Below are 24,695 nucleotides of genomic sequence, written 5' to 3' on the forward strand. Positions count from 1 at the left end.
TCACCACTGGACAGCACAATTCCCCCTAATCAGGAGCAACCAGGCCAGGCTGCAGCCATGGATTCAGGAGACACCCTGGAACAAACGTGGGATAAGCCAGCCCATTAAAGCAATTGCACCTTAGATGCTGTAAAGCTTAATAAACTGCTCCTAAATTATTAGATCTGGCCTGATGTAATATCCCTGGCCTGCTTTGAGCAGCAATCTATAGGTTTATTGGGTTATAAATCAGAGTCAACAACTTGAGCAGGGCACAAATGAAAGATCTGCTTTGGAAGCAGAATTACCATAACACCATAAATAGTGACACACTGCACCTCCCTTCTTTTATTCCTCTTTACATTGAGGCTGGGCTGTAACTTTTAAGATTTAAGATTAAATTTTTTAAAGTATCCTGCAGCTTGGGAATCTTCCCTCCAACAGCATCTTTTTAAACAAAATTATCTTTCTCTGCTGGCTGAGAGCACCAGGACCAGCACCCCTAGGTCAGGGCTTGTTTAGTCCATAGCTCTCCACCTTTTCCATTCCCTACCAGGAATTCAGCTGCTCCAACCTCCACCACCTCAGCTACCAGCTCTTTTACCACAGTTTTGCACTTCTCAATATTTTTTTTTAGTGTAACATATTCAAATCAAACACCTCAGCCTTTCCAAAGGTGAACCATCACCAGATGCTCCCAAGGGAAAGTCACAGGATGGACACAGGAATCAGTAAATCTCCATCAAGGCTCAGGGAGCAGCCCAAAAGTGACAGGAGCATCTTGGAAATAACTGGATTGACCATCCTTGGACACACAGTGAGGCCAGGGAAACACTGGGATTTTCCCCTAAAGTCACTCCCAAAAGCTTTTACAGAGGAATCATTACAATCAACAACTTCACACAACACCTAAGCATCCCTATTTTATTTTTGTCCCCATCCTGAAGCTCAGAAACAGGGAAAACCTGGAATTTGTCAGGGGTTCACAGCCATCTCTCTGCCTGTAAAAGGCACAAAACTCTTTGTGAGCCCTGAAATCAAAAATATCTCCTTCTCAGGTTGATGCCATTACTTGATACAGACAAAAGCAATTCCATCAGGATAACCCGACCCACCCCATTTTCCCCACCACCTTCTCATTGTCCCTACAGGAAAAGCAGCATTTCCAAGAGGAGACTGATCTGAACACGTTGGTTTTCCATATTCACAAAGCCTCTGAAGAGATAAAACAGTGACCCTGAGTTTGTCTTTCACGCTCAGAGGCCACAAAACCAAAGTGCCTCTGTTCACAGACAGCAAATCAATCCTGACACCCTCTCCAGACCTCAGAGAAAATTAAAATCATTTTTAAACCCCAGCAAACCCTGACATCTGGAATTTGACTGCAACAGGACCCCGAGGAGGATAAATAGCTGCAATTTTGCAGGCAGCAGTGACAGCACACAGCTACACAGGGCTCCTTTCCTACCACTGCAAATAATCAAATTCATATTTAAATCACCCTCCTCCCACCAAATTATATGAAAGCAAATCCACTGTAGGAAGTCCTAACAAATAGAAAGCATCAGCCAAACACACAGGGAGCACTTGATTTATTTCACAAGCTTTCCTCACCAGTGTCAGTGTCCCTACACAGTAAACATGGCTTAATAACAGAGCTCAAGTCCTCCTTAAGCACAATTTGGGGAAGCCAAGGAAAACAAACCCTAATCCTATTTGAAGCCAGCGCTGTGATGACAGACAAAAGTGTTTAAACAAAGCTCACGATGTCCATACATGAATTATTCAACTCAAAGCCTCTTTTCCACCAGTGCAAAAAGCAAAAAGTATTTCATGTGTCCCAACCCTACAAGCAAGGCAAGAGTCCAAAAATTGGGCAGTGCATGAACTGAATGATTTTCCCCAAAGTATGTCCACATGTTTGTTTTTTCTCTCCTTACCAACTCCTTTCCTTGTGATCTTGGAGGTGTTTGTAGAAGGTGGAGCCTGCCAAGATCAAGATCTCCATAAAAAAGGCACCATAATTCAGAAAATATCAAATTTCCATCTGGGAAATGACTTTCCAGAGGTAACTGGGTGGCATTTAATGCATTTCCTGATTCTGAAGGCATCCTCAAGCTTTAACTTGCTCCAACAAGGAGGACAAAACACGGCCAGAGGAAACAATGATATCTGAAATTTTCACTTTCTGTTCTCCATCAGGAGTTCCCACCCAGTGGCCACTGAGAAAGTCAGTCCTGAAAAAGCAAATATAGGAGAAAAAAGATATAAAAATGTGAATAGCAGAAGGAACACACTCTGCCTGATTCTGAGAAGCACCATGAAATCCACCCAGATTTTTTCTTTATCGATCTCAAAGCAGGGCAAAACAAAATCTCTTTCTTACTCTGGTGTTGTCTTTAAATCAGCATCATCAGGAGCAAGAGGACAGGAACTCCTTGTCCTCAGCCAGCTCTGAAATATCTGAATTTAAAGCCTTTGAGCAGTCTGGTGGTACTGAGGAAAGGGATTTTGGGCTGTTTCTCTCCTTTCAAGCAAACAGAAGAAAGGAGATCACGGAAAGAGGAAGAAAACCAGAACAGGTTAAAAAGGGAGGGAAAGAGGCACCAATTAAATAAAAGCCACAAAGCAACATGAATCATTTCACTGCCAAGAAAAGGAAGAAAAAAAGTTCACCCAGGGCAAGATTAGCTGTTGAACAAGCCTGTGCTGGTGGAGGCAATGCAGAAACTGGAGAGTTTCCTTTCCTCCTGCTGCTTTTTGTGCCCTCAGACACCCTGGAGGCTCCAAAGGCTCTGTCCCCCCACCCATGGCCATCCCCATCTCAGCACCAGGGCTGGCAGAAATTCCACCTGGAATTCTGGAAGCCTCACATCCACTGAGGCTTCTAAAGAAGGCAACCCCAGCACCAGCAGCAGCTTTAAAAATCTCCTTCTTGCCACCTCTGAAAAACCCTTCAGTCAGTGGTAAAATTGTAATGGAGGCTTTAGAGCCATTTCAGCTTTTTACCTCTCTAATAGCTTTAAACGTTGGTCGCGAGTGTGGAAAAATCTCAAATTTAATTTGTTTTCAAGCCACAGAGGCACTGCACTAATAAGGAGCTGAGTGCTGGCTTCTCATAAAGCTGTTTTAGTGCTCATAACCACTTAATGTGCCAGCAGCAGCAGATGCTTCCCAGATTCTCCCTGGGGTGCAATACCCAGCTCGGTGCTGGGATCCATTCACAGAGCACAGGTGAGAGCAGCATCTCAGGGGTAAAATGATTATTCCCATTTGGAGATAAGTCAGAAAAAAGGAGAAGCCAAGTCTTCATTTCCAAAGCTGTCCTGCAGTGCTTTGCAAGCCCTCAGTAATTAGAAGGGGTGCAAGGCTTGAGAATAAAACAGATCCAAGAGCATCTCAAGCCCAAAAAGGGCTCAGAAAAAGCCCAGAAATTCCCTCCAGCCTCCACACTGACAGTGGTTTGTATATAATTTTTTTTCTTTTTGCACTGACAGTAAATATATGGTAATTTTGCATTTTTACTGCTTTATAATGCTCTTTTAAAAATAACTAGGTTTTTTATAGTTAAAACATGACCTGCAATGGGCTCTGCCTGTAAAGCAGCAAGGCTTTTTAAAAACAGTTTTTGTTTGAACCCCAATGGCTCTTTCAAGTTTATCTTTTGATACACTCAGGATTTTGGGAAAATTTTGCAAAATCTTGGGATTTCGTGAGTTGTTCCCTTAGTGCCCCAAGCTTGTATGGCTGCCATGTGTTGTGGAGTGCTTGTGAGTATTTGTGGCACTGCTGGTGCTGGTTTGGTACGGTCAGAATGACCCTTTACACTCATTATTTGCATTTTGCTGCACAAAGGCCAGCCCATCCATGAGGTGTGGGAGTGACAGGAGCATTCCCAGGCAGCACCTGGCTCCAGGTGAGCCCATCCATCACTGCAGGCAGCCCCGGATGCTCCCAGGGAGGGACAGCCTGCAGAACAAGCGGGAACTGATAAGGAAAACAATTTGGGAGCACAGGCAGTGTATGAAGTCATGAATCACACCCAGACGGCAAAGACCCCCTAAACTTTAACCCTGCTGCAAAACAGAATTGCAGAGCAGCAGTTGGCAGCTGGTTTAATACCTTTGGTCATCCTGACAGCTCTGTGTGGCCTGGGCCACCTCTCCAGCACTTTTCCCAGCTGCTTTCATGCTCTCACACAGATCTGCTTTGAGGGAACAAGTCCAGCCCAGGAAAGCTTTGTACCCAAAAGCACAAAAAAAGTGTTTTCCTGAATTTTGCACAATTTTCTAGGAAAAGGAGTGAGAATAACAGAATCGTACAAGAGTTTGAGGTTGTAGGGGACCTTTTAAAGCACATCCAGGTCAACCTCTCCAGCAATGAGCAGGGATGCCTTCCACTATCCCAGGCTGCTCCCAGCCCTGTCCAGCCTGGCCTTGGGCACTGCCAGGGATCCAGGGGCAGCCACAGCTGCTCTGGGCACCCTGTGCCAGGGCCTGCCCACCCTCACAGGGAACAATTCCTGCCCAAAATCCCCCAAATCCCTGCCCTCTGGCAGTGGGAAGCCATTCCCTGTGTCCTGTCCTTGTCCCAAGTTCCTCTCCAGCTCTTTTGGAGCTCCTTTATGCACTGAAGGGGACTGAAAGTGTCAAGTGCCACTTCACTGACATGAAGAAGCAACATTAAATTGACACCTTTAAAGCCAAAGATTGGTGAGGTAAGGGCCAGAGCAAGCCTGTGTTTAATTCATCTCATCACATCCATCATTCTGGGCTTTTAGTACAATTAAAAAAAAATGCCAGAAGAATACTAAATATTATACTAAATATTATACTACATATCACAAAAACCAGCACACAATGGCCAATCCCAAACCCATCCAGAAAACTGAATAAGGAACTTGGTTTGAAAGGAACCACCAAATGCAAACATTTGGGTTTACGTCACCCAACAAGTGGTGCCAGTTCAGCACGTGGGCTGTTGAATTAAGAGCATTATCCTACACCCAAAGCAGCACTTAGGAGATGGAAACCCCAATGAATGCATTGCATCAGCTCTGCCCACATTCCAGGAGTGGGGAGAGGAAAGGCACAGCTGAGCTTTTTACAGGTGATTGATTGGCTCCTATAGCAGTTACTTACACAATTTCTAATCCCGATTTCTAATCTGGGCCCTCACCCTCACAGCCCAGAATTCCTTCCCAAAAGCCCATCTATTTCCTGTGGCAGTGGGAGCCATTCCCTGTGTGCTGTCCCCTATCCCTTGTCCCAAATCCCTCTCCACCTCTCTTGAAGCTCCTTCAGATATTGCTGTGTAATTAAGAACTGTTGCAAATGTGAAACTTGTGAAAGTAAATACCACACTCACACCAATTAATTAATTATTCCCAATGAAGACAAAACCCTGAAGCACAACAAGAGGCTCACTCCAGCTGCACTGAGTAACTGAAAGTCAACTCTGAGCAGAATTTGTCTTCAATCCCAAGGAAATTAATTTTCCAGCCATTCCTTTGTTCAGCCCTGTGGGCTCATCCCAGTCAAACTGGTACAAAGATGCCAAAATAAAAGCAGAGGTTGCTTTAAATTTTTTGGCTGTCTTATCAGCCCAGGCTGAGCAGAAAGATTACTTTTATTTGACGTTCTCAGTTTCCTTTTATGCAACACACCAAGCCACTTCCCAATATATTTGGTTTAATATATTTGCAGAGGGCAGACTGGCCCCATCCATAAATTCTCCCATCACAAGAGCAGTAATAAAGTTTGAAGCAGTGGAAATGTCACTTTTCAACAGCTGCTCGTGGTGAAAAGCAACTGTAACTTCAGAACCACTTTTCTTTCAAATGAATTCCCACATTCCACAATCATAAGCTGTCCAACTCAAAGAAAGCAGGAAAAGGAATTTTTTAATTATCTATCTGGGGCCAGTTCATCACAAAATAATATACAATCAACAAACAAAAATATCTTTATGCAGAAACAGCAGAAATCCAGCAAAAACACAACCAAAAGGTAATGATCCTGAATTAGATTCTACTCCCAAGCAGGTGAGCTCTGCCTGAGTCCTGCAAAAGACTCAGAGCAGCTGAACAACACTGTAAATGAAAATGTATGTGAAAATATAATATATGGAAGGAGGTCCCTGGGACCCCCTGCAATTCTCCATTTCTCAGAGGGAGTGTGCTCAGGAATAACTGCAATTCCTTTTTATCTCTCTAAGAGGCCCATGTGTCCACACAAAGCAATCTCACCAGAAAATATCTCTTTTCCCAATTAAGATTCTTGTCAAGTTTTATCTACTACACTGGAAAGGCTTCTCCAGCCACTCTTCAGGGGAGCTGATGGACATCAGTTAATTAAAATCAAGAAGAACAGACAAATCTTGGATCAGATTGGATCCAACCACTGCACTGTTTCATTTCCTTGCCCTTCATCCTCCCTTCCTCTTTCCTAGGATATGTTTTATGTTTTTCCAGAATCTTATTTTACAGAATCTCACACTGGGCTGGGTTGGAAGGGACCTTTACGATCACCCAGTGCCATCTCCTACCATGGGCAGGGACACTCCCACTGTCCCAGCTGCTCCAGGCCCTGTCCAGCCTGGCCTTGGGCACTGCCAGGGATCCAGGGCAGCCACAGCTGTGCCAGGGCCTCACACCCTCACAGGGAACAATCCCTGCCCAAAATGCCCTCTGCATTCCAGCCCAGATGGCCACAGGCAGGAGGGAGCAGGAAGGAGCCCGGAGCAGGGCAGGGCTGATGTCCTGCTGCTCCCAAAGCCATCCCTGAGCATGTGGGGCAGCATGTGAGGCAGCATGACCCCCACTCTGACCCAGCTGGCAAGCCCTGAGCGCTCACATTCTGCTCCACAAAGTGCTGCCCCATCCCAACACAGCCTCATTGATCGCCCAGGATGGTCCAGAGGGCAAAGACACATCTGCTGACAAAAGCCACTGAATGGGCCAATGTGCCAAAGGCAACCCAGTGACCTGAAGGCCTCAAATAAAGAAAGAATTAGAGCAAGGCAAAGCTGAAGTGCCTCTCTCTTTCCAGGGGAAAATTGATCAAATCAGGGTCTTCCCCAGCTTCCACAGGCACAGCTGACTCCAGCAGAGACTGCCTGAAACAGTGGACATGTCAGATTTACCAGCATGAGGTTAGGGCTTGTCTTCCCAGAAACAAGGGTGCACTTGTTCCTGGATCTGCCAGACAAGGAGATGCTTTGTGCAAGTCAAAGAAATCATGTATTTTTTCTAATACATGACATATGGAAGGGATTTACCTATTTTTCCCTAAGAGAGATTTAAATGGGTTCAGTGCAGTGCCAGAGGGAAACCAAATGAAGCCACAAGGCCCAGCAGCAGCTGAGTGTCCAAAGGCAGCATCCCTCTAGAGAGCAGGCAGAAGCTTGCTCATTTATTCATTGCTATTTTTTAAATCTCAAGGGTGAAGTGTTGGGGAAAGGAAATAAACAATCAGCCATCCTGGGAGTAAATTTAAATGCTGGAGCTGGCTCATCACACAAAAACTTTGATATTTCAAGCCCACTGGTCCATCACAGGTTCCACTTTGCTTTGTGCTGTTTATCCCTCCCTCCTGGCTGGAGAAGCAGGAATCCCTGATGGCAGCAGCAAAATAATTTGGTCAGACTTGAGTACAGAGCTACTAAATCCTGCAAACACACACGGAGCAAATCTGCATCAACCTCAATGGGGAAAATAAAAAAGCAGTGAAATGAGAGATCCTTTGCAGATACTGCTCAGCTACACCCCCACTTCTGACACAACCTGAGCGTGCTGGGGAAGGAACAGACCCAGACAAGGAGGCACAGCCACCACAGAGGGCTGGCTTGCCAGGATGTGGGGTGGTTTGAGTGGTGACAAATCAGACATGGCACCTCAACAAGCTCTGAATTACAGGAACCAGGTTTGTTTTTCCAGAAAGGCCGCAAAAAGTCATGTGAGAAAATGTCAAACTTAAAGGAACAGCAGTGAGCGAGAACGAAAGAGTTTTGTGGTGAAAGGAGCAAAGAGCCAACACATCAACACCAAAACCACCCCTCTCTCCCCCCAAGCATCATCAGATGGGATACTGGGAAGGAATCCCACCCTGTGAGGTTCCCAGAGCAGCTGTGGCTGCCCCTGGATCCCTGGAAATATCCAAGGCCAGGCTGGATGGGGCTTGGAGCAACCTGGCATAGGGAAAGGTTGGAACTGCCTCATTTTTGAGGCCTCTTCTTGATTACAATCAAGAGAAGGGCTGGTTTCTGCTGAAAGGGACAAGGATTGGGGTCTCTTTCCTCTCCCTTTGCTGAGCATCCAGCTGATCTGATCTCACTAGAATTTGGTTGGGAATTGGAGTCCAGCAAGGGCTCAATTGGCATAAGGGGAACGTTAAAGTCTCCAACCTTCTGCTGTTCACATCCCCCTCAAATCAAGAGCCTGGTGCCTGCCCAGCAGCCTCAGACAGCCCCAACTGATGGGCAAGGAGACAAGAGCTGCTCTCCTCGGACCCAGGGCCACCTTTGGCACAGGCAGCATGATCTGAACAATAAACTCCACTTGCTGGCCAGTGCCACTGCTTTTTGTCACCCAAAAGTCAACCTTGACTTCACAGCCAGCTTCAGGAGAGCTCACAAGGAAGTTGATTCAGTTTCTAAGAGTCACAGGCTGCAAGTGCACACTTCAAACAAAGCCTCAGTTGTTTCATTTTTTTTTTGTTCCATAATTCTCCCAGCAAAAGGGCCTCATTTGACTTCACTCAAGTCAATTGACTCTCAAGTGCTTGCTGACATCATCTGCAAACAAGTAGCTGCCAAATAAAGGCTCAGAACTGCACATCAAGAGGAAATTATGGGTCCAGACCAGTTCACCAGCTTTGCTTTTAACACCTCACTGTAAACATGGCACAAAGGCAAAAAAATTAGAGTAATTTTCAAGGTTGAGATGAGTACAAAGAGAAGAAACCAAAAAAGCAATTAAAACCTCTAGCCATGGCTGGCTATACCCTAGAAATCCCACTCTGGAGCTTGGCCACACTTCTTCTGGAACCAATCTGGAGAAAAAGCTTAAATCTGAAACCAAACACTCCTAAATCCAAGTTTCCTTTCCCAGAGGAACACACAAGACAGTGAACAAAAATCACAGATCAGCTTCACAGCCAACAACAAAGAGACATTACAGTTTTCAGCTTTGCTAATCAATTTTGTTAACGAGACATGTCAGCAGCACAGAGGTTCCCAGTTCCTGAAACCACAAGCATTCCTGGAACCCCAGCACTTTGGATCCCCACCCAGACCTCACAGGCAGCAGAGTCCTCTCCAAAACAACAGCCTGGCAGATGCTGAAATGCCCTGTGACCAATGCCAGGAAAGCCACACCTCACAGATTTCAACCATTATTGCAGAGAGGGGCATTTGGCAAGGGCCTGGAGGAACAGGAGAGAGGAGAATGGCTTTACACTGGCAGAGGGCAGGGTTAGATGGGATATTGGGAATTAGCAATTGTTCCCTGTGAGGGTGGGCAGGCCCTGGCACAGAGAAGCTGGGGCTGCCCCTGGATCCCTGGAATGTCCAAGGCCAGGTTGGATGGGGCTTGGAGCCACCTGGGATAGTGGGAGGTGGAATTAGGTGATCTTTAAAGTCCTTCCCAACCCTACCCTTTCTATTCTGGTTCCTTCCCCAGCTTCCACCTTTTCATCAGCACACTTTCTCAAGGATCATCACCACACACTAACCCTGCTCCTTCCTATTCCTGCCATTTCATTCATTTACTCCCACTGGGGCCGGGTTTCCTTCTCATCTAGTTCATTTTTGTGGTCATTTTGGAGCCACAAGCATCCCTGAGGCACTTCCACAAAGTCTACTTTTACGAGAGACAGAAATAAACCACCTTCAACTTGGATAGGAAAAAAAGAAAGGATGATAAAAAGCCTTTTCCATTGGCCCCTGCACCCTCCCAGTGCACCCACCACCCAGTAAGGACACAGTGAAAAGTTGCTCTCCAACAATTTCTGCTCTGTCACAGCCCAGCTGTGCTTGGATCTATTCCAGGACACCAGGAATTCACAAGAGAGGCTGGAAAAGCAGAGTTGGTGAAGTAGAAGGCAAATTCAACCCCAAATGTAAAGTACATCACTGGAGCCCAGCTCCAGGGCAGCAAGGTCACATTCACTTCCCTCTGGGTGAGGAAAATCAAGGCTCCTCTGGAAAAGGGCCACAATTTTTCACTATTCTGTCAAGAACAGAGAGAGAACTTCTGACATGGAGACTCTCACAAGTCAAACTTCCACGATGTCAAGGCCATTTCACTTTTCTCATTTTCTCTCCTCAAAATTCACACTCATGGCTCCACACATGGGAAGGGACTAAATGTCTAAGTAAAGACCAACACAATTAATTAACCTGGGATTAACAGGATCACAGGTTCCCATTGCCTCTTTGGAAGTTATATAATTCAATTGTAAAAGTCTAACTATAACAACAACTACACAGTTGAGAGAAAAAACATTTGTTTAGGAAAACAAGCAGAAAAAACACCTCAATTTTTTCCCTTTCTCGGAGGGAATTTAGAAAATACTGTACCTTGATGCTGTGTAAAAAATCTCCAGTGATTGGTTTAAGATTGTTTCAGTCACAAACCCAAAATCTGGCACCACAGCAGCTGCTGTGCAGAAAATTAACTGTAACCCAGTCAAAACCAGTACAGGGAACTCACAGGGAGAGCCTGGAAAGGCTTTCCCTTATGGGTTAAACCAGGAGCTGATGGAGCACATTCAAACCAGTCAGGATTTTATGAGAGTGGCTGCACCTCAGAGTGGAGGAGCATTGCTGTACTCAGGGAAGAAATCCCTGTAAAAACACATGGCTGGCTCTAAGGGCCCAAAATCCCTCCTTGCCCCCTTTTCTCCCCCTTTTTCCAGCTGCAGCTCAGTTCAGAGCTGGCTGTTCAGAGCCAAAGCCACGTTTTGCAGATGCTCTGCAGGAAAAACCTTTGACACCTCCAAAGCTTTACAAATCCCAGGGCCTGTTAATCACCAGTCTGAGCCCATAATCCCAGCCCAGGCCCCACACTCAATGGGTTTTGCAGACTCTCCCCCACTGGCATTCTGCACCACAAATTCAGCATCAAACATTCTCCCCCTGACAATATTTAGGGTGCACCACAAGATCAGGCTCCAACCCTGTGGCTTTTTGGGGTTTCCAGGATTTGGGAATTCCCATCCTCCAAAGCAGCTTTGCTGAAATAGGGAACATTTTTGACACAGAACAAGCTGGTTCATCCCAACCTTTCTAGGAGGGTGTGGAAATCAAAGAGAAGCAAGGTCCTGGCAGGTTAATCCCAGTTCCTGAGGCTGGAGCAGCTCTCTGCTCCTTGCCAGTCCTCCACAGGATCCTGCCCTGTCTGAGAGAGGTCCTCTCCTTCCTGAAGGCCAAAATGTGCTATTCCCAGTTAAAACCAGTAACACCCTGCCAGGTCTGGGCTGAAGGCTCCACACAGAGCAAATGCAATTCCTGCCTGGCTCAGCTGTCACAGCTTCCCTGGACAATCATCCACCTCACAGCCTCCCTGTAAAGTGAAAGGCTCAGAGGTGAATTTTACAGGATCTTTAAGTGATGTGGAAAACCCTAAACACAGCCTTTCATTTCCAAGCATCATGGGGAAAAAATAGAATAATAAAATAGTTTGGGTTGAAAGGGACCTTTAAAGATCATCTAGTCCAGACCCCTCTAATGAGGGGGGCACCCTCAGGAACAGTAACGAAAAAGCACATTGATATTTAATGGAATGACTGGATTTCCCTGCACTTAGCCCATCAAGCCAACATGATTGGACACATCCATTCATGGGGACTCAGCTCTGAGTCACTGCTCACATCCAATGCTTCAGTGCCCAGCCTCAAATCCAACAACCTTGAGAGAGCCCCTCTGCCTCAAGAGCTCCTGTGCCTTCAGGCCTGCGGGCTGAAACCCTCACAAATTGAAAAACACACGGAGAAGGGCAAATGAACCCATCCTCTAATTGCAGACTGCAGCAAAGCAAGCAATTTCTGTGACCAGTGACCTCTGGCCATTTGGGAATCAGCCCTGACAAAGTCCCAGCTCCAAAGCCCGTGGCTTAGATCATCTGTTCAGGTCATTTCACAGCTCTGGCCAAGCGGGAATTACAAGAGCATTTCACCAGAGAGTGAATTAATACACACAGCCCAGACACAGCCCTGCAATTCATTATGCTGATGGATCACAGCTCCTCACTTATCTCTGCACAAAAGGACCCCAAAAAGCCATCAGAAGCCTCAGCTGGAGGTCATGTGATGCATTTAACCAAATGGACTCTCTGGAATCACACACATTTCACTTGAGGGGCATAAATCCTGACAGGGACTGCCCAATGCATAGGAAGGAAGGGGTTGATATATCATTTATAGATCTGCAGCTACGTGAGCAGCAGCAGATAAAGGCAGGGAGAGGCTTTATTGGATATTCCCCCTCCCACATCCTCACAGTTCAGACAACTTGCAATTAAGAAGAGGATTAGGAGATTTGTGTTGGAGAGAAAGACCATGTTTGATAGCTCAGCCCAGCCAGTCAATAAAAGTGGCTTCTTTTTGCTGGATAGATTAAAAAATTATCATTGCTGTTTCCTCTGGGAGGAAATCTTTGTCCCCTCTCCCAATATCATCCACCAGGATGATATTTGCTGCGTACAAACAACAGAGGTTTGGAAGCAATAATAATAATTTTTAAAAATGCTTCCACACACTGACTTCATCATATCCTTGGTTGAATATGTGATGAACAAGCTGTGGTTAGATCAGAAATTCCTTCCTCACACCAGCTACAGAGATTTTAATGATCTGAATCTCAGCAAGACCATTTCTCCTCCTTCATGTGTCTTTCATTTAAAAAAACATTAAAAAAAAAAGTGAAAGGGGATCTTGCCATTAAAGCTGAGGGCCCACAATAGAAAAAAGGAATTTTGCAAATGTTCAAAATTTTAAAAGGAGATCAGAGTATATTGGCTGTGTGCCTCCAGCCCCTCTCCTCATCCTCAAAGGTCAGATAAAAGCAAAGGATAATGGCAATTCCAGGAAGCTGCCTCTCAAAAAATCCCTTAGAACTCAGGTGTCCAATTAAAATTCTCATTTTCATGTAATTTCTTAATGTGGAGTAGCAAGCTTGATGTACATAGATTTGAAGGAAAAAGAGAGGAATCATTAAGATTCCGGCTGTTGAGGTGCAGCACAATTCAGACAACAAACACTCACAGGCATCAGCTAAAGAAATGGAGGAAAGGCTGGGTCATGATCCAAATTTGGATGAAAGCCTTTTATTCTGGGGAGTTTGATGTTTTAACAAGAAAGCAGGTAACGCAGCCTGCAGCTCATTTTGGGCTTTCTTCTCCTACTCCTGCTGCTGTCTCCATCTCTCCTTTACCAAAGTGAGGCCTCACAAAGACTTGACAAAGACCAGCTCACACTGGACATGTTTTAAAGCCTGGATCAGCTACCTTTAAACACAATGAATTCCTTTCCAGCACTAGCAAAAACCAATGGAAATTCCTGGCAGACTTGGAAAGCTGCCACTGATATTTTTTGGTAATGCAAGCAGAGGTAGATTTCACTGAAATATTCATGGCAATTTTTCTGTAATTTTTTAGCTTAGAACTGCAATATTCTGCTGGCTTGAAATGGTCACCCAGACCAAGCTGGAAGCAGAGGGAAAACAGCACCAACATTCTTACTTTGCAAAAGGAAATTTGTTTTTAGGCTGCACAAACTCCAGGCGTGACTTTGCAATCACAGGGGAGCTCCTGGCCAAGCTGCACCACCAACAACGGCTGCAGTTCACAACCAGGAGCATTTCTGGCACAGGATCTGCCACACAGCCCTGGCTGCTCCCTCACAGCTGCTTTTCCACGAGGAAAAGCACTCCAGAGCCAAGAAGATCCCTGTTATAGGCTTAAAAACAGAACAGAGGAGCCCAAGCAATAGGAGAGAGAAATTCAGCATTCAAAAGGCAACCAAAGGGTCCCCTGGGAGCACTTCCAGATGAAACAGGATTTAAAGAAGGGAAAAAAACCCCAAATTTAACTTGTAAGCACACTTTAAAAAGCCATTCCAGGCAACATGGGAGTACAGGAGAACAGTAAAACAAAATCCTTACCCAGGTGATGTAACAGGGTGCTTTTGACAGCAATATTTTCACACTTTTCCTATCAACACATCACAAGACCTCATCTCCCAGCCCAGAACACGAGGGGAGGTGCAAGTTGAGCCTGGATTCCCTCTGGCAGAGCTCCTACAATCTGTATTTATCCAGGGGAGGGAAGAGTCACCTCCAACAGCTTTCCCATTCACCCCAACTTGCTCTCACCTTCTGCTGCCTTCCATTGAACCCCACAAGGGTTTGGGCTGGAAGGGACCTTAGAGGTCATCCAGTGCCACCCCTGCCATGGCAGGGACACCTTCCACTATCCCAGGGTGCTCCAAGCCCTGTCCAGCCTGGCCTGGGGCACTGCCAGGGATCCAGGGGCAGCTCTGGGCACCCTTTTCCCCTACCTACAAACTCATTGTTACACTCAAGAACAGGATTATAGAGGTTGGAAAAGACCTCCAAGATCACCAAGTCCCTTCTGGGGCCAAAAACCACCATCAAGAACAGAACCATAAAGGTTGAAAAAGACTCCAAGATCACCAAGTCCTTTCTGGGACCAAATACCACCATGCCTACTGAAACCACACCACGAAGGCAGGGATTCTGCAGAAACACAGAACTTACATATCCAGCCAAGGGTGCTGCAAGCACCAGCAGGAGTCAAAAGCCACAAGGAAAGTGTTCCCCTTTAGCCCAATGTAAACAGATTTGGGCACTTTCAGTCCCCTGGAGCCCCATGACCAACCTCACTGTGCCCATCTCTACGCCGACCATATGGGGACGGCCTCCTGCCGTGGTCAACGACTCCCATCCAACATCCAAGCCAATACATAAGGAAAAAACCCCAAATCTCTCATCCTTCCAAGCAAGAAGCCATCAGGAGGGGGACGGGGTGGCAGCAGCCCTGTCCCTGCTCACCTTGGTGGTGTCATCATGTGACCGCTGGTACCGTTTCCAGCGGCAGCCGTAGATCCCGGTCAGACAGGACAGACATAGCTGGGGCTCGTAGTACTGCAGGGGTTGGTGCTTGACCATGCTCCTTCCAGCCCCTCCTGAGCCTGCTGCCACTAATCCATCAGCTCCTGGGAGCGCCCTGGGGCAAAGCAGAGGAAACAACAACAACAAAAAAGGAAATTAAAATCCCCGGCGATATTTCAATACGTTAACAAGCAATTTAATAATTAACCGTGTCCTCTGGCTGAGGCAGGGATGAGAATCAGATCTGTTCCCAGCCCGGCCAACATCTCCCACTCGTTACTCAACCAGACCAAGAAGTTTAATTAGTTTGCAGGTTTGGTTTCTTCCTGCAGCTTCTCCCACACCACCAAAAGCAAAGTGTACATCAGGGAAAGCCACGTGAGGACAAAAGCAGCAGGATGAGGATCTGCACCAGGTGACTGGGTTCCTATGAATGACTGAAGTGAAAAGAGACAGAGCTTCTGCAAGAACAACCTGAAAATCAATTCAGAGACCTCCACAGAGCTGAGGCTGAGCCAAGCTAAAGCAGTTTAGTGTCAGCATCCCATGGAGCCTGCAAAACAGCCCCAGACAAGGAATAATCACTTCCATGCACAAGGAGCATCACAGAATCAGGGACTGTCCTGAGCTGGAAGGGATCCAGCAAGGACCAAACTTCTGGACAGCCCCAAGAATATGGAATACAGAGTGTGTATACACAAAATGTGTACTACAGATACTGCCCTTTCCCTTTATAAGCCTCTCAAGCACTCCCAGGATGCAGAGCTGGATGCTGTGCTTGGTCCCACAGCACAGGTTTCCCACAGCTTCCTGCAGCCCAGGTGGGCACCCACAGCCCCACACAGCCCTGTGTGCATCACCACAGGCTGGCAGTGGGGCTTGGCAGCAGCTGAGCCTGCACAGTGCGTGCCCCCTTTCCTGAGAGAGCAGGGCTGTGTGCAGGGTGTGTAAATCCACCCTCTCCTGGGGAAACACTTTGCTTCCTTACATGTGGGATTCCCAGGGCTCAGGTCTGGGGCAAAGCTGTGACAGCTGAGCAGCAACTGGATCAAGAAAGCATGGCTGGGCTTAGGGAGATAAACCAGCCACCTAAAAGCTTTTCCTTGACACATCCCATGGAAGGAAGCATGCACAAGCAGGGCTGACTGTATTTGTCACTCCAGCTGATGCAGCAGGGGATGCTGCAGGCAGTGCTGGAGTCTGGAAATGTCAGCAGGGACACAGAGAGCTCACCCCTCCCAGCCCCTGTCTGTCTGTGTCCATTCACACTCCGTGCTGACAGCCCAGGGCAGCCTTGCCCTGACACTTTAATCAGGACTCAGCGTCCCAGAGGCTGTTGTGGCTGCAGAGCTGTCACCAGGCTGTCCCCAGAGCCCTGTGCCCTCCCCAGACACAGAGGCACCTTTGTGCTTTCAGCACAGCTCCCCGCGCTGCTCGGGGCGCTGACACGACCCACAGGTCCATGTGAGGCCAGCCCAGCTCCCCACGTGGCCCTGCTCGTTCCCTGGGGGTGACAGGCAGGACAGAGGGACAGCACAGCCAGCCTGGCAGAGCTGTTTGCTGCTCATCTCCCCGTGCTGCTGTGCCACGTCCATGGCCTCGTGTCGGGGTCACCTCCCTGTGCCCGTGTCCCACCTCTCCTCCTGCTGTTCATAAAGCTCAGCATCAGTCCCTGCTCAAGCTGCCTGCCCATCCTCAGCTCCCAGAGCACCCAGGAAATGAGCCTCCCCTCTGCCTCCCCACATTGTGCCAGGGCACAATGGCACAGAGGCACTGAGGATGTGCGAAATGCTGCTTAAAGCTCTTGGGCTGAACCTTGCTCTCTGCCCTCAAGATTCCAAGTGTGGAGGGATGTACAAGATGCTGAGGGCTCTGTGCAAGATGTAAAAATCACTCACAGCCTGTTAACAACTCCCCAGCCAAAGCCCTTATTCCCAGCCTGAAAGCCTAGAAGGCTGTAGCTGTTCCAAGTAATCCTGCACTAATTCCTCTCCAAAGGACAGCATCTCTCCTGCTTTCCACCTCTCCCTGCTTTACTCATGCAAGGCAGGAGGGCAGACAGGCCAGCTCCATCCACAAAAGCTTTCACTGGGTTTTTTTAAATTTAATCTCATTTGATCACTTGGACAGGAGAGAATTCCTGCCCTGGGAGGGTGGAACAGGGTGCCCAGAGGAGCTGTGGCTGTGCCTGGATCCCTGGCAGTGCCCAAGGGAAAAGACAGATGACAAGGCTCTGTAAGTGAAGCTCCCACCCTGGTTCCTCTCACTGCAAAGGAGCCCAGAATTCCAGGCTGCACTCCACAAAAACTCAGGAAAAGCACCATGACAAAAAAAAAAAAACTAAGGTGAGTTTTTTAAAAATCCACTTCTAAATACAGTGTAATTGCATGAGGCACAACCAACAAGCCTAAAATCACTCACTCTTCTCCATGAACATCACAACCAGCTCCATCAAAGCCCAAAACAGGTGGGAAAGGACAGCACCCAGCAGCCACCCTCCCCTCCATGCACACGGACACCTGAGCAGTAACAGGAGCTGCAGGGAGAGAAACCACACTGATAGCATCTGCCCAGAGAGCCTGGCCTGGCCAGGAGCATGGGCTCAATACTTACTGCTCCTGCTGCCAGAACCAGGGTCCAGGGAGCAGCACAAAGCCTGCAGCACCTCCCAATCACTGTTTCACTGTTCCCATGCCATCTCCAGCTGCCGAGGGGCAGAGAGCAGCCCATGAATGATTCAGCCCACTGCTGGTTAGCATTACATACAGAAATGAAAACAGGAAGCAAGACAACAGGCATTAATTATTCAAATCCAGCAACGTGCACCAGGAGGGAGGGAGGGAGGAGGGGGGAAAGAAATAAAATAGAAAACACAAACCCACTCATGCTCTCAACCTTGACTTTCAAGATGCATCATCTGCCAATGGCTGTGAGCTTCTCAGAGCTGAATAACCAGCTCACTTATCCAAAAAGGGGGAGCAGGGCAGATTCCATCTAGAAATACAATGGGAGCATTTTCCAAAGGCTCCAGGATGCCTATTAGCACACACGGCACTTCTGAGATACTGAAGTGGAGGTATTGGTTACACATTATTCCTTTCCAAACAGCTTTGGAGGGGGAAAAAAAAAAGAAGGGAGAATTGGAGTTGCACATTTAAAAGTGAAGCTCTCTGGGGAGATCTGGCCTAAAAAATTTTGAGTTTTGTCTCTCTGGGTTAACTGCTCCATCCCTGTAGTCTCAGGGCAATATTCAGTAACCTGGACTGGAGAGGGAAGGCAGCAATCCAGACCAATCACTAAAGCATCTCAGGCCCTCATTTTAGTGAGGGGAAGAGCAACAGCAAGTCCTGAAGTGCTCTGAGTAAACAGTGGGGATGCAGCCCTGGAGGAGCAGGTTTAACAGCCTTTCCCAAGGCCTGCTGCTCCCCTTGGATCCCCCTTCAGGCAGACTGAGGGGAGACCTCACTGCTGGCACAACTTCCCCAGGGAGGAAGAGGAGGGGCAGGCACTGCTCTCTGGACAGGGACAGCACTCAGGGAACAGCCGGAGCTGTGCCAGGGCAGGGTCAGGCTGGATTTAGGGAAAGGTTCATCCCCAGAGGTGCTGGCACTGCCCAGGGAATGGGCACAGAGCTCAGGAGCTCCCAGGCATGCCCAGGGTGGGATTTGGGGTGTCTGTGCAGGGACAGGGGCTGGAACTGACCCCTGTGGGTCCCTTCCAGCTCAGGATGTTCTGTGGTTTTTAAAAGCCAAGCAGCATTCCTGCCCTTCCAGCCACACCACGGAGAGGCCTGCTCTGAGAACCCACCATGGATTGCTCAGGAGGGTTTGGATCAGCACATCCAAAACAAAACCCAAAACACAGCCAAGGCTGCTTCAATGGAGACTTGTGAACAATGAAATAATGGAACCATTAAGGCTGGAGAAGCCCTCTAAGATCAGGGAATTCAGCCATGAGCCCAGCACTGCCAGGTCCACACCAGCCCATGGAATCCTGAAGCCTCAGGAGACATCGGAGCAAAGCCGAGCATTTGGAGAGAGGCACACACACAATTTTCTCCAACAACCCCACACCCATGCAGATGTGGAAGACACCTACAGGATCTCCACCTATCAAGGCACGGCTGGGAAGGCCCATCCCATGGAAAACCTTGGCTTTCCACAAGGTTCCAGAGAGGAGAAACTGTGGGGAGGACGAGGGGAAGAAGGACCTGCTCCCCCCACACCTGGAGAGGCTCAAAACCAAAGCAAGCCCTGAGCACACAGGCTCCCATCTCCCAAAATTCACCCCACTAGCAATAGATATAAACATAAAAAATACAGGGGGATTTGAGGTTAATTTTTTTATGTCATTTTGTTTTGGCAGATTCTACTGATTTCCATATTAAAAGAAGTGTTTTGCCTCTTGTTGGTGACTCCTGGGATCACTGTTTATCAAGAACCTCTGTAAATTCAACATCTCTATCTCTACTAAAACTTGTATCAATCTAATTACGCTTAAAACCTTGTTAAGCAAATAATTTCCTCTGCCAATTAGGTGAGAACATGCCTGATAATCAATTAGCCCTATTGATATGCTTGTAAGGCTGCTTGTCACTCGTTTCCCTAATTATACTGGAAAATCCTGATTTTCCTTAAATGCTTTCTAAAAAATTAACCTATTCCAGAGCAAACTCTACAGCTCTGTGCACAAAAAAAGAAAAATGGAAGAGAAATCTCTATGGCCCAGCCAGGGCTGAAATCATTATCTAAATTCTTGGGATCTGCAATGCACTCTCCATTGGTTTTCATACACATTTTGTTATTAATACACTGAACTCATCCAAGCCAAAGTAATGCAATTTCACTTTCCCCAATGTGGAAGATGGAAATGGAAGAGGGTCAATATCCCCATCTGTTTAATAACAAGCTATTACTGAGGGCTGTTTGCTCTGGCCACTCCCACGGGAGGAAATTGAGATGCACACACACACACTGAGCACTATTTTCCACATTTTGCTGGCACAAACCCAAAGCATCTCAGCTTGCAAGATCCAAGATTTCATTTCAAGGCAGGAATGGGACACCCCAAAGCCAGAAAACAGCCTCAGGTGATTAATTTTGGGGGTAGAGGATGCCCAGCTGGGTTATTCTTCCCCACACATTGTTATTCCCCACTCTGGAAGCCAGGTTGGGCCAGAGGTTTCCCACCCACTTTTTCCAAGCTGAAAACATTCATTTTTACACTGATAACACTGCACAAACAAAAGCAGCAGATATATATCAAAACTCCAGTCAACATCTATTTTTTTTTCCCCCTGGCAAACAAACAAAAAAGATGAACTGCAGCAAAGTGCCCACTGCCATGTGCATATGGAATATTTTGGATGGGAGCTGAGGCAGGAAAGCACAACAGCCTTGTCCTTAAAGCTGAGTGCTGCTGCCTCAATGGCAGAAAATAAGAGGGGAGGGAAAACAAATATAAAAAATGAAAGAAAGGTCTACAGGCCATGTGCTGGTCTTGCAGAGCACTCAGAAGGGGAACATCCCTGAGATCCCAAAAATCCATGGCTACATCCCAACCCAGGGAGAGCCTGCAGAGCCCCTTGGAGTCCCCAAAGTGGGAAGGAATTACCCAAACAGACACATCCCAAATAGGATCTGGCTGATGTGGAGCCCCTGTGGGTCTGACCTGTTGTTTATTTCTCTTAAATGTTTTCTACAAAAAATAAAATTACAGCTTTGAAACTAGGGCAGCGTGTAGTTCGGGGGTTGTGCACTTCCAGTTAATGAAAATTCAGACTTCAAAAGATAAATACTTCAAAGGGATTACAAAAGAAAAACTTAGACTTTAATCTCCCTAAATAAATAAGCACAGGACGGACTCACGCCCTCTGCAACAGAGCTCCTCAATGTTTTCCACAAAGTGAGGCAGGACTGGGTGCCTGCAACTTTGAAAGGGTGGAAGAGGAGGAACAGGGCACAGGAAAAACCTGTATAAACTTCTGGCAGAGCAATAATTAAACACAATCTCTGCTTTCTGCACCAACCTTGCAGGCCAAGGTGTTGGCACAGCTCTGAAATCCCAAAATCTGCTGCAGATCCAAAATCACCACGTGAGTCCACACAAGCAGGTTCTGAAGTAAATACAAGCAGCAAAGCACAGGTGGGATATGAGGAAAAACATGGAAAACTTCAGGTTCCCTCTGCCAAGGAATTTCTGACAATCTGAGAATAAAAAGAGCTTCATCTTCTGAGGGTTGCTGGAGAGATGGGCAACAACTTGTGAATTTCTCATATCTTTAATTCTAATAATAATTCTCTTGGCTTTTAGAAGCAGCAAAGAGAAACGTGAAGCAGCCCAAAGTACGTGAAATCACATTTTTGGCAGAGAAATTCAAACCCTTCTCAAACCCTTCCACCTCTCCAAGTCTGTGCCAGGTGGAGTCCCCTTGGGACAGCATTCCAGAAACACTCAGAGCAGCACAAGAAGGCAGCAGTTCAACAGCTAAAAATCTAAAACAGCAGCCAAGGTGAGGTGAGACACCCCCAGAGGCCTGCCAGGGCTTGGCAGAAGGCAGGGAAGGGGAGGGAATCTGAGCCACAAAGCCCAAGGGACAGGCAGGAAAGCACCAAATGGGAGAACAGGGATGGCAAGGGAGGGGCTTGAGGAAGAGACCCCATGAAGAGCCTCAGGCAGAGAATGTCCTGTGATGTTGGTGTGGTCTGGGTGATGACAAAAATCAGCAGGGCTCCACAGAGATGGCCCAGGTGAGAAAAAGACAGGAAAAACCATCACAGGAAGAATGAGAAGACAACAGCTGGATGCTAAACAAAACCCATGCACCAACAAGGAAGTAAAGAGTGTTTAAGGACTGAAAAACGTTACAGAACACTTTTCCTCTCCACAGACTCCAAGAGCTTTGCCATCCTCACCAAGCTGCAAACCAGAAGCCTGCACCAAGCCAATTTCACCTTTTTGCTGAGAAATTAAGTGGAAACAGAGCTGGGTTTGAACATGCCCACCCTGAGAAGCAGCCTCCCCTTCAGACAAGCATTCCTCCCTCTCCTTTCCAGACACAGCCCCAAGAGCTGCCCACGGATGGTGCCAGCAGTGGAGCAGGAGCCTGTCCCACACATTCCCTGCTGGAAACCTGGCTGCTGCCAGCAGGGAAAGCAAACTGCACCAAGAGCCCCAGGAAGGCTCATCTGAGAGGGAGCCAAGTGCCTCCACACCCTCTGCAGGCACTGGAATGGAAACAGCACGGGAGGGAAAGAAAGAAAGGAAAAGGAAAACAAACCCAGCAAGAGTCATTTTCCAATCGATACCCTGCACATCTGCTGGGCAACTGCTACCCAGAGAATTAGGCATGAATGTTTCTGGCTTAATGAGAGGTGGAAAGTCCTAGTTAAATGGATTACAAGCTCTTTATTTCCTATGATTGATTCCTTCCATACGGCTGCAGGAGACATTGCTCACCAAAATAAATGTTCTCAAGTAGCAGAGGAGCTGAATAAATAAAGAAGAAAAACTTGCTTTGCCTTCCTGAGCAACCTGGGGTAGTGGAAGGTGTCCCTGCCCAGGGCAGGGGGTGAAACTGGGTGGGCTTTGAGGTCCATGGGGCAACTGATGAAGTCCAGGAGAGGTTCAAGAAGTAAAGTCAGCCTTTCATCACCTCCACTACAGCTTTGTGATTGCTTGAAAAACATGGAAACAAAAATGATACGGGAAAAATGAGATGTATGCACTTCCCATCCCCTCCTCCACCCCAGTGGCACAGAAGATATTTAATTTCTACCAGAGGAAGGCTAATATCCCCTTTATTCCTTTTCTGTTCCCAGGAAGCAGAGGTTTGCCTCATGTTCCTAAAGCCTCAGCCCAGTTATTACTGGGGTTTTTCCAGTTCTGTACAAATCAGGCTCTGCTCAATGCAAGGAGACAGACAGGAGAGCTTCCCTGTCAGGAGGGAAAGGAAAATTGCAAGGAAAAAAGAATTCCAAGGGGTAACCAGAGAGAGGTTACAACCCCAACCCCATTCCAGAGCCACTCAGCTCAGGTAAATGCCTGTCCTGACTGGGACTCCTGTATCCTGCCAAAAGCTGGTGTTGATCTTTAGGAGGATGTGAATAAGGGCAAAAGGATTTCACTCTGTTTGCTGCAGCATAAATCTTTCAGGAGACAGGAATTTTCTCAATTGACCTGGCAAGGAGTTGCATCAGTCTGAAACGCTCCTTGCTTTCCAAAAAGCATCTCCAGACGTGGGCTAAGGTCACCCTGACACAGGAGGGACGGGGACAGAGGGTGAGGCCAGGGAGGGACCCGGCCCTGCAGCCACAGGGGCACTCCCAGAGTGACCACAGGAGGCTCACAGGCATTTCCAGCTCCTGCTCTAACAAAAACACAAAAACAAGGCTCCATCTGCCAGTTACATCAGCTCCCAGCTTGTTTTCCTTATGGAAAGGCCCAGTCATGAGGGATTCACAAACTCATTTAGTGATGCAAACCCAAGGCCTATTAGGCCAAGTGCTTTCAGTCATCTTTGAGAGCTTTTAATAGGATGAGCATTGATTCTCTGAGCATTAACTCACTGTGTCCTGCTGCCCTTTTCCCAGCACCAGTGACACTCTTCCAGCCTGGCACATTACCAGCACAATGGGGTTTTCAGTATAATCATGGTTAGAGTGAAACAGGGACACCTGCAGACATCATGGCCAGGTTCTCTCACAGGCTGCCCAGAGAAGCTGTGGCTGCCTCAATCTTGGAATTGTTCAAGCTTGGATGGGGCTTGAAGCAACCTGGAATGAAAAGTGTCCCTGCCCATGGCAAGGGGTGGCAGTGGGAGAGCTTTAAGGTCCTTCCCAGCCCAAACCATTCTGGGATTGATATCAAGGTATCCAAAACCCTTTGGGGGGTAGGATGAGGCTGGAGATGCTGGCACAAAGCTCTCTCCATCTGGGATCCCTCAAAGCACTGCTCTCATCCAGGGCATTCTTTACAGCCCTGTGCTCCAGAGAACATGATCTCAAGGCAGGACCCCCAAGGGTCCATTAACCCACAGCACTTGGGTGGGAATTGCTGCCAGCCCAGAGCAGTTTATCCAAACATCTGCAGCAGCTCAGTCCCACAGGAGCCCAGAGGCCAGGATGCAACAGCATTTCTCTCTCCTTCTCTGCACCACTCTAAGCTTTCTAGGAAAAGGCCTATTTAGAAGCTCATTTTTTTTAAAGTAGCTTTGTGACATCGGAGGAGCAAAAAATAAACACAAATATCCAAGAGATTTGGAGCAGGGCAGGGTGCTCAGCAGCACACACTCCACACCAGCTGTGCAAACATCCCTCAGTCAGTGAGACTGACCACAAGGACACATCCATTCACCACTGTGACCTTCCCTGTCCCTCCTAAAAACACATCCATGGCACCAGCACACTGCCCAGGGCAGATCTTCAAGCAAAGAATTAATAAAAAGGCTTCCTGCACATCTTGGGATGAGCCAGCCCTAGGCAAGTATGAGAAAAGTAAAATTTTCAAGGTTACACTTGCTCTGAAGACAGAACCCCCTGCCCAGGTGGGTCAGGAATCTCCTCCATGAAAGAAAGCTATTATTATTA

The 24,695-nt window shown here is 47.4% G+C and overlaps 1 protein-coding gene across 5 annotated transcripts in view; it reads right to left on the bottom strand.

Annotated features, from left to right (window-relative positions):
* The window catches only part of GDPD5 (glycerophosphodiester phosphodiesterase domain containing 5), a 101,485-nt gene that overhangs the window by 44,795 nt on the left and 31,995 nt on the right, over positions 1 to 24,695 (bottom strand). For 4 of the 5 annotated variants that reach the window (XR_010442294.1, XM_064728292.1, XM_064728260.1 and 1 more), the window contains exon 2: positions 15,049 to 15,223. Coding sequence is in view for 4 of the 5 variants with exons in the window: in XM_064728292.1 (XP_064584362.1) it covers positions 15,049 to 15,165 (117 nt within the window). In the remaining variant the exon portion in view is untranslated. Of the gene's footprint in view, positions 1 to 15,048; positions 15,224 to 17,721; positions 17,857 to 24,695 lie in introns of those variants that run through there. The other variant, XM_064728273.1, reaches the window with a different exon arrangement.

This window comes from Zonotrichia leucophrys, chromosome 1 (genome assembly GCF_028769735.1).
Source record: "Zonotrichia leucophrys gambelii isolate GWCS_2022_RI chromosome 1, RI_Zleu_2.0, whole genome shotgun sequence".
Taxonomy (NCBI): Eukaryota; Metazoa; Chordata; class Aves; order Passeriformes; family Passerellidae; genus Zonotrichia; species Zonotrichia leucophrys.